The 10,318-nt window shown below is 42.8% G+C and overlaps 1 protein-coding gene across 3 annotated transcripts in view; it reads right to left on the bottom strand.

Moving 5' to 3' along the window:
* The window catches only part of LOC122558893 (interleukin-17 receptor E-like), a 68,408-nt gene extending 62,852 nt beyond the window's left edge, over nucleotides 1-5,556 (bottom strand). The window contains exon 1 of one of the 3 annotated variants that reach the window (XM_043707810.1): nucleotides 5,343-5,556. In XM_043707810.1, the coding sequence (XP_043563745.1) occupies nucleotides 5,343-5,414 (72 nt within the window). In that variant the 5' untranslated portion in view covers nucleotides 5,415-5,556. Of the gene's footprint in view, nucleotides 1-5,291 lie in introns of all 3 variants that reach the window. The other 2 variants (XM_043707809.1, XM_043707811.1) reach the window with 2 other exon arrangements.
* Nucleotides 5,557-10,318: the final 4,762 nt, after the last annotated feature.

Below are 10,318 nucleotides of genomic sequence, written 5' to 3' on the forward strand. Positions count from 1 at the left end.
TAAGGTATTGCACTATTGAACTTTGGCCAGCTCCTCCCTCATAGCTCCATAGTTCCCTTTATTCGACAGAAATATTGTCACTTCCAATTGTACCCTCTCCCTCTCAAATTGCAGATTGAAGCTTATTGTATTATGGTCACTACTTCCCAATGGCTCCTTCACTTCGAGGTCCCTGATCAATTCTGGTTTGTTGCACAATAACAGATCCAGAATTGCCTTCTCCCTGGTCGGCTTCAACATCAGCTGTTCTGAGAATCCATCTCGGAGGCACTCCACAAAGTCTCTTTCTTGAGGTCCAATACCATCCTGATTCTCCCAGTCTACCTGCATGTTGAAATTCCCCATAACAACTGTAGTGACATCTTTGCGACAGGCCAATTCAGATCCTGATTCAACTTTAATCTGACATCCAGGCTACTGTTTGGGGGCCTGTAGATAACTCCCATGAGGGTCTTTTTACCCTTAGAATTTCTCAGCTCTATCCATACTGACTCTACATCCCCTGATTCTAGGTCCCCCCGCGCAAGGGACTGAATATCATCCCTGACCAACATGGCCACTCCACCCCATCTGCCCGTCAGTCTGTCCTTACGATAGCACGTGTAGCCTTGAATATTCACGTCTCAGTTATCCCCACAATATCGTATCTGCCAATTTCCAAAAGAGCCTCAAGCTCATCCATCTTATTTCTAATGCTTCGTGCATTCATATATAGTATTTTTAATTTGTTACTGCTCTCACCCTTCCCATCAACTCCTATTTCACTCAACCTTACAGCATGATCCCTTTTTGAGTTTTCTGCTTCATTGAAACAGTTGTCTTTCTTGACTTCCCTTGTTCTAATTTTTCCTTCAATTTCCTTCTTAAAACATCCAGTTTGTCCCCTCCCCCCCACTACTTAGTTTAAACGTAGCAAACCTGCCTCCCAGAATGCTGGTCCCCAACCTATTAAGGTGCAAACCGTCTCTCTTGTATAATTTATGCTTACCACAAAACATACCCCAATGATCAAAGAATTTAAATCCTTGCTTCCTGCACTAGCTCCCCAGCCACACGTTCAAGTCCATTATTTCCCTGTTTCTGGCCTCACCAGCCCGAGGAACTGGAAGCAAACTGGAGATAACCACCCTGGACGTCCTGCTTTTCAGCCTTCTTTCTAGTTCTCCAAAGTCCCGCTGTAGTATGTTACTCCTCCGACATCATTGGTGCCGACATGTACCATCACCTCTGGCTCTTCACCTTCGTCCTTGAGGATTTCCTGCACTCTGTCTGTGATGTCTGTAACCCTGGCAGCAGGAAGGCAACACACCATCCTTAAGTCCCACCTGCTGCCACAAAAACCCCGGTCAGTTCCTCTCACTACGGAGTCCCCTATTACCACGGCTCTGTGCGATGTCCGACTCTTCCGCTCTGCCTCCACGCCAACTTTTGATTGACAGACCTGGCCGCCTCACGGACTGGCAGTGTCATCTGTCTCTACATAAGGGCAGTGTAGATCCACTCACAGCAAGTGGACTGCAGCGGTTCAAGGAGGAAGTGCACCATCTTCTCAAGGGCAACTAGGGATGGGCAATAAATGCTGGTCCAGGTATCATGAATGGATTAAAAAAACTGGCCTTCACAAACAGGAGACAAAGGATTGGGAGTGATGTTAAAAATAGCCCCAGGAGAATACTTTACAACAACAATTGATGCTTCCTTGGTGCTTTAATTCAAGTATTGGCACAAAGCCTGAACGTGCTTATGCATTCAAAGTTAGAGACAAAAAATACTGGAGATACTGGAATCCAAGATAGACAGCAGGAGGCTGGAAGAACACTGCAAGCCACGTAGCATCCGGAAGTGGAGAAGTCAATGTTTCAGCTGCAACCCTTAAAATACTGTGGAATAACTGAAATAAAGATGAAAAATGCTGGAAGTATCAGTACATCTGACTGCATCCAGAGGGGAGAAGAGATCTGGGTTAGATCATTGACTTTTCATTCCGGCCCACCTCCTTTTCTCTGATCTACATACCTCCTACTTGACATTTACTCCAAGTGAAATGGAAATAAAGCTACAAAACCAGCAGCAAAACTAAAACGTCATAAAGAAAATTCCAGCACTTTTACAAGTTTCGTCCTGCTCCCAATTTCCTGAATGCATCAAGAAAAGCTGGACTTTACATAAAATCTCCTCAGTTAATGTTTAACACTGTGATCACCTAATTACAACTTCAATTCCATCACTTTTCCAGCTCAAATCACATTCTTGTGCTTTGATATTGACGTTGTTGCATTCGATGGTCTCACTTTCTTAAGGAAGAATTGTTTCACCCAGGGAACAGTGGGTATCTGGAACTCACTGCCAGAAAGGGTGGTAAACAGAGGAGCCATCTGGGACCAGAGTGGACAGGTGCTTGGAGGTAGGTAGATATGATTGATAAGCAGTGCAGACATGAAGGACCAAAGGGCCTGTTTCCATGCTGTACAACTCACATTTTCCTGTAATATTAGACCTTGAAAACAGCTACCATCTAATCCTTTTTATTATGGTGATTCATTTAGAAAAGTAATAATATGTTGTTCAATAACTTGGTTGGAAAATGCTTTGTTCAGCATAAAACTGTAAATAAAGTTATTTCTGTCTGCAAATGAACTTTAACACAGGCTCAAGGAACAGCACTTCATCTTAAACACTGGCACTTTGCAGTCCTTTGAACTCAATATCGAGTCTGACAATTTTAGATCCCAACCTTTGCCTTTATCTTGTCATTTGTTTTGGTGTTTTGTTTGGTTGATTACTGTATTCAAATGGTTTTTAATGTAGCCATTCATACCTCTTTTGCATCTAACTTTTCTTATTTTACCATATCCATTACCAAACTCTTTAACATGTTGCATCAAGAAAATATTCATTGTTTAATCTCCCCTGCCTTCTATCTTATCACAGAACTTTCCACATCCTCTCCTCTCTTACACTGTCTTAAAAACATAGTTTTGTGGCTACTGAATTCTGCGCAATTAGCCCACCTCAATTCCCCAAAGCATGTCTACCATCTACAAGGTATTAATTAGGAATGTGGGATAGAATACTCTCCATTTGCCTGGATGGGTACCACTCCAACAATATACAAAAAGCTTAACAGCATACAGGACAAAGCACCTGTTTGACTGGCACCCCATCTATCATCTTCAACATTCACTTCCTTTCCATTGGTGCTCAATGGTAATACTGTATACCATCTACAAGATGCACTGCAACAACTCACCAAGGCTCCTTCAACAGCACCTTCTATGCCACAACTTCTGCCATCTAGAAGGACAGGACAGCAGCTACATGGGAACATGAGATGTACAATAAATGCTGGTCCAGCCCAAAATGTTTCATTAGTGTGGAGACACATCACAGGCTCAGTTCACCAACTCTGGGCCACAGCAGTGACTCTTGGCCACAAACAGATTTAATCACCATTGCTCAGACAACACGGTCAGAAATCAAATCTGTATTAAAATAATTTAAGTTTCAGCTTTGAGGTCACCTTATGCCATAAATCGACTGATATTGTAGATGAAAGGCAATCAATTTTGATAAGTAGATTAAAACTCTTCACCTGCCCGCTTGCAAAAGAATAACATAACACCCCACCACACCTCTACATGTTTGGGAAATGCATGTTCATGCTCCTGTCCAGATTGTGCCAGTTCTTCCATATTTCAATAAGAGCAAGTTCAGTATTTTTGGGGGTGAGGTTCCCTAAACAAGATTAGCAAAATATCCTTATATTTGTGCTGCATTTTTCATTACTTGATTAGATAATGGGCATTTTCTGTGGCGTTCCTTAATTCTACACCTTAGATTCAGAAAGTACAACCTCTAATATTGTTGAACCACATTGTACGGTCTTGTGTTTATTTACACCCACATGTGCAATGTTACAACAGGACTGTTAGCTCTTGCACTTGTCAGTGGATGATACTAAAGTGTAAACATCATAAAGTGCTAGTCAAGAGCAATTTTGTAACTTTCCATTGGATTAGAAAAACATACAGTACTGTTTCTCAAATCCACATCAATTTCTGCAGCCCCCAGTTGCTAAAACAGCTCTTGCTTTCATTTCATCTCCCTCCCATTGGTTTACACAGGGGACTTCTCCTTATCCATTGAATATACACAAGAAATTATGGGGTATTCCTTTAATGTATACAGACAACCAGGGCTCTTGTGATGCATAGGTAGTGTCCATAACTCTGAGCCAGGAGGCCTGGGTTCAAGTCCCACCTGCACCAGAGGTATCGCATTTCTGTACAAGTTGATTAAAACAGTTACAATAATCATCCATTTAATGTGGATCAGTGGTGCTGGAAGAGCACAGCAATTCAGGCAGCATCCGAAAAGCTTCGAAATCGACGTTTCGGGCAAAAGCCCTTCATCATCCATTTAATGTGCACAGGCGTCATTTTTTAGCCCTTTAAATAGTGTACTTCCTCAGGTGTACTTTTAAGTATATGCAGAAGGTTGAATTGAATTTGTCGTCACGTGTCGAGTATGCATTGTTGGAAAAGCACAGCAGGTCAGGCAGCATCCGAGGGGCAAGAGAATCGACGTTTCAGGCATAAGCCCTTCATCAGGAATCAGCCCTTCCTAATGAAGGGCTCTTGCCCGAAACGTCAATTCTCCTGCTCCTTGGATGCTGCCTGATCTGCTGTGCTTTTCCCAACACACTCTGGACTCTGATCTCCAGCATCTGCAGACCTCACTTTCTCCGTGTTGTCACGTGTACTGAGGCACAGTGAAAAACTTTGTTTTGTGAGCAATGAAGGCAGATCACAGAGTTAAGTAGCATAGATCAGTAAATGATAGGTAACAGCAGCAAAAATAAACACACAGGCACAGGTGAACGTTAAGAGTTTGAGAGTCCGGTATATTCAGAACAGACATTTAGCCCACTATGATAGAAATGTGATCCAATTTAGAATATACAAACTACGAATCTTCAGTCTCTGATCATTGTACCCTAGTTGTAGAACTGTACAGTCTTGCATATACTATCTACAAAAATACATCAGTCAGGATAGGCATACCTCTGTATAGGAAGGCACAGTGAGTGTTACCTATTTATAAGCATTTCGTGTGGCAGTAATTTAAACTTGACTCAATATTTTCTAGTAAGTAAAAAGGATTAATGTGGTGTGGTCGGCATTGACATGGTGGGCCGAAGGGCCTGTTCCTTTGCTGTGGACTAACTCTTGTTAGTTTGTTTGAAGCATCCTTGCCCTCCCCAACCCCCACAGTAAAGCGGTAGGAGTTACCTGCTGTCCTCCTGAGTCGCCGTAAGCAGTCCGCCTGGTAATTTTCCTCACCTCACAGTGGCCCCTGTACAGGACCGAGCTGACCAAACACAGTGAAAACAGGCGCCTGCAAACAGAACCCATTGAAACTCCGCCGAAAAGGATTTACAGGCAAAGGGCTCTCACGTTCAGCCACAGAATCACAGCAGACGAACAGGACAAAGGCGCTCAACCTGTGGCTGAGGAACTCGTGAGTCGTTCTGACGCTGTTGGAAACAATCTCATCTCAAACTCTGAAAGCGGAGGAACCTGAACACTGTACATTCAGAATCCCGACACACACCCTCGCTCAAGATTTCTTAAAGGGGCAGTGCCCGTGTCAGCTTTGTATCTGAGTGCTCTGAAAAGCAAGAGGATCAGCCTGCAGGGGACTCCTCTGACTAACAACATGCAAACTTACACAGTGGCCTGACAAATTATAGGTGGCCAAAAGTAATCGCTCAGGCATTTGGTCCTGTAACTACATTCTAGGATGTAGGTTTGCTCGCTGAGCTGGAAGGTTCATTTCCAGACGTTTCGTCACCCTACTAGGTAATATCTTCACTGAACGTGTGGAAATGAACCTTCCAACTCAGCGAGCAAACCTACATCCAAAACCTCAACCTGAGCTACAAATCTTCTCAAAACTCACTACTACACTATAGTGCAGGGCTATGAGTTCAAGTTACTTTGATTTTTTTTCCATGGAGGGGAAGGTGGTTTGGACTTACCTTCTAGACAAGTTTTTTTATTAATCCCTCTTTAGTCATAGTTTCCCTTCTTTACACTACCTGTTTACGTGAGTCACTATACTAGACTGGTTGCATACCACAATCTCTGTTGCAAGTTGTCAAAAATCATGAAAAATACTCATCTCTAACTGGCTGATAAAAAGGAACCAGGGAACCCACAGAACAAAACAGAGAACAGTTCTCCCTTCTGTTTTTACCCTTGCTGTACCTGGAAATGATGCTGCCTGGCACTTCTCTGCCCAAGAGAACACACTGCAGAAGTGAAGGGGAATGTATGTATGTTTGTGTGTATACCACCCAGAATGGGATGTAGTGCAGGGGGTTCAAACAAACATGCAACACTGTTTAGAAGCTCTTTGTACCCATGAGAAGGAAAGGCTCCACTTCACAGCCATGGGTATCAAAGGATGTAAGGGTCAGAATCCAATTAAAACAAAAAATTGCAAAGAACAGTACAGATCCCACAGAATGGGACAGATACAAATACCAACAAAGGGCCACAAAGGAACAGTTACAAAGGATTGGGACAGGAAACTTGCCAGGGACATAAAAGACAATAAAAAGAGATTTATAGTTATAAAGTGAAAGCGGCTGGGTAAAAGTACTATTGAAGGCTGAGTGAGGATGTTGTCAATGACCATGGGGAAACGGCATCGTGCTGAACAATTATCTTGCTTCAGTATTCACAGCAGAAAACAAGGATAGCTTGCTAGAACTCCCAAAGAATCAGGGACACGGTCTAAGTATATTTAGCTTAAGTAAATCATCAATATTGGGGAAATGAATGGGACCTGAAGAATTACAAGTTCCCAGGACCTGACGGTTTCCATACATGGGTGTTAAAGAGGTTAGGAGAGCACATTGCTAATGCACGTTACGCCCTAACCATAACCTTACAGAGTTCCCTGGATTCAGGAGTTGGATCTCTGGATTGGAAAGTTGGCCATGTCACACCACTTATTAAGAAGGGTGACAGAAGGAAACGACGGAATTACGGACCAGTTAACCTGACATATGTAGTGGGGAAATTGTTGGAGACTAGGATCAATGGTGGGGTAACTGATCACATTGAAAATTTTCAGTTAATCAAGGAGAGTCTTCATGGATTCACGAATGTAAGGCATGAATGGCAAACCTCCTACAGTTTTTTGAAGAAGTGAAAAGTGGTGGACAGAGGTAAGTTGATGGATATGGACTTCCAGACCGAGACTATTAGCTAAGGTGGAAGCCCACAGAATTGTGGGTAAACTACTGACATGGATAGAAAATTGTTTCAAGTGAAAGGAAACAGATTTGGAATAATGGGTAAGTATTTCAATTAGCAGATGTGTTTAGTGATGTCCCACAGGGATCGGTGTTGAGAAATCAATTAATCACAATATTCATTAACAACTTGGATAATGGCATAAAAAGTCAGAAGTCCAAATTTTGCTATGGCACAAAATTAGGCAGCATTGCAGACAATGTTGGCATTAGCATAAAATTACAAGATATTGATAGATTAGGTGAATGGGCAGATGAAATCTAATGTAATTAAGTGAGAGGTTATCCATTTTGGACCGATAAAGGTACTACTCCAGTCTCTATGTGATGTTGGGTGCAGCTGGTACTCTCCCCACCTGCTAATGGATAAAGGATAGAACAGGGTAAATACAATGGGTGTCCAATGAGATTTGGGGGCTCAGATGCATAGAATAGTCACAAAAGTATTTAGAATGATGGCCTTCATATTTAAAGGGCTGGTGTATAGGCATTATCCTGCAGTTATACAAAACCCTAATTAGACCCCAGTTAGAGTGCACATGAGCAGATCTGAGCACCACCAGCTTTGGATGGATGGTTTGACCCAGCAGAGAGATCAATGCAAGTTTACAGGATTGATAGCTCAGTTCTGAGGAAGGGTCACTCAACCTGAAACATTAACACCGACTTTTTTTTCCCACAGATGCTGAGCTTTTCCATTCCCAGCAACTTCTGTTTTTGTAACGAGGTTGATACCTGGACTTCAGGGTTTAAGTTATGAGGAGAATTTAGACAAATTAGACATTTATTCTTTAGAAGGTCTAATCAAGATCTTCTTGATATTAACAGAGAATGACATGGTAATTAAAGATAAACTATTTAAACTGGTTGACGTTTCTAGAACCGGGGCATAGTCTGACAATTAGGGCCAGGTTGTTCAGGAGAGATGTTAGAAAGCAGTCCTACGTGCAAAGAATATTGGAGGTTTAGAACTCTCCTCCTCAAATGGCAGACAGTGCTAATTCAATTTTAAATCTGAGGTAGATACATTTTTATGAAGTGAGGGATATAGACCCAAGGCTAGCATATGGATTTAGGCTACAGATCAGCCATGATCTGATTGAATGGTGGACCTGGTTTGAGGGACTGAATGGCCTACTCCAGTCTCTATGTTGATGTTGGGTGCAGCTGGTACTCTCCCCACCTGCTAATGGTGTGGGGTCATAGTCAGTCAGCTGAAACTGTCTGCCAGTCACTTGGGTGAGGATGCAGCTACACTGGTTGCAGTCCAAGCGCAATTCACATCTTTCAGGAGGAGTGGCAGATGGAGTTGAATTTAGATAAACCTTAGGAAAAGTGTTTTGACTCTGACATTGCATTTTGATAGAGCAAATCAGGGCAGGACTTATACATTTAATGGTAGGGTCCTGGGGAATGTTGCCAAACAAGAAGCTCTTGTGGTGCAGGTTCAGAGTTACGTGAAGATGGAGTCACAGGTAAATAGGATACTGAAGAAGGCATTTGCTTTGCTTGCCTTTATTGCTTTGAATAGAGCAGTCATGTAGCAGCTGTACAGGGCATTGTTTAGGCTAATTGAATTGAATTGAATTTATTGTCACGTGTACCGAGGCACAGTGAAAAGCTTTGTCTTGTGAACAATACAGGCAGATCACAGAGTTAAGTAGCATAGATAGTAAATAATAGGTAAACAGTGGTAAACACAAGAACACAGGTACAGGCAAATGCTAAACGTTTGTGAGTCTATTCAGCATTCTAACAACAGTAGGATAGAAACAAAACCGGCTGGTGCATGTGTTCTGGCTTCTGTACCTTCTCACCGATGGTAGTGGTTGCAGAAAAACATGCCAGGGTGGGATGGATCTTTGAGAATGCTGGTGGCCTTTCCTCGACAGCGGGCCTGGTAGGTGGATTCTATAGATGGGAGATTGGCCTTTGTGATTGTCCGGGCGGAGTTCACCACTCCCTGAAACCATCTCCAATCTTGAATGGTTCAGTTGCCATACTAGATAATGATACGTCCAGATAGAATGCTCTCGATGGCGCACTTATAAAAGTTGGCAAGGATATTCACCGTCATTCCAAATTTCCTCAGCTACCTAAAGAACAAGAGACATTGTTGGGCCTTTGTAACCAGTGCATCCACATGAAGAAGCCATTGTTGTGGATGACCTCTCCCTGGAGCTTGACACTCTCCATTCGTTCTACCTCTGTGCTGTTAATAAGTAAGGGGGCATGAGTAACATCCCGCCGAAAGTCAATAATGAGTTCTTTGGTTTTGCCAGCATTGAGAGCTAGGTTGTTCTCAGTGCATCATTTTTCCAGGTCTTCCACCTCACATCTGTAGTGTGTTTTGTCGCCATCTGAGATTCGACCGGCTATGATGGTGTCAAACTTGTAAATGGCATTAGTCTGGTATTTAGCAACGCAGCCATGGGTATACAGTGAGTACAGTAGGGGGCTGAGTATGCACCCCTGGGGGGTCCAGTGTTGAGTGTTAGTGAGGATGAAATATTGTCCCCAATCTTCACTGATTGTGGCCTGTGGGTCAGGAAACTGAGGATCCAGTTGAAGAGAGTGGGGCTTAGTCCAAGATCACTAAGTTTAATAATCAGTCTCGAGGGAATAATAGTGTTGAAGGCTGAACTGTAGTCAATGAGTAGGATACTGCATTCAATTCTGGTCTCCTTGCTATAGAAAAGATGTTATTAAACTTGAAAGGGTGCAGACAAGATTGACAAAGATGTTGCTGGGGTTGGAGATTTTGATCTGCAGGGAGAGGCTGAATAGGCTGGGGCCCTTTTCCCTGGAACATCAAAGACTGAGGGGTGACATTATGGATGTTTATAAAATCAAGGGGGGCATGAATATTCAGCCAAAGTATTTTTCCCAAGGTAGGGGAGTCCAAAACTAGTGGGCATTGGTTTAAGGTGAAAGGGGAAAGATATAAAAGGGGCATTATTTTCACACAGAGGGATGAGATGCCAGAGAAAGTGG

This window comes from Chiloscyllium plagiosum, chromosome 18, assembly GCF_004010195.1.
Source record: "Chiloscyllium plagiosum isolate BGI_BamShark_2017 chromosome 18, ASM401019v2, whole genome shotgun sequence".
NCBI classification, from domain to species: domain Eukaryota; kingdom Metazoa; phylum Chordata; class Chondrichthyes; order Orectolobiformes; family Hemiscylliidae; genus Chiloscyllium; species Chiloscyllium plagiosum.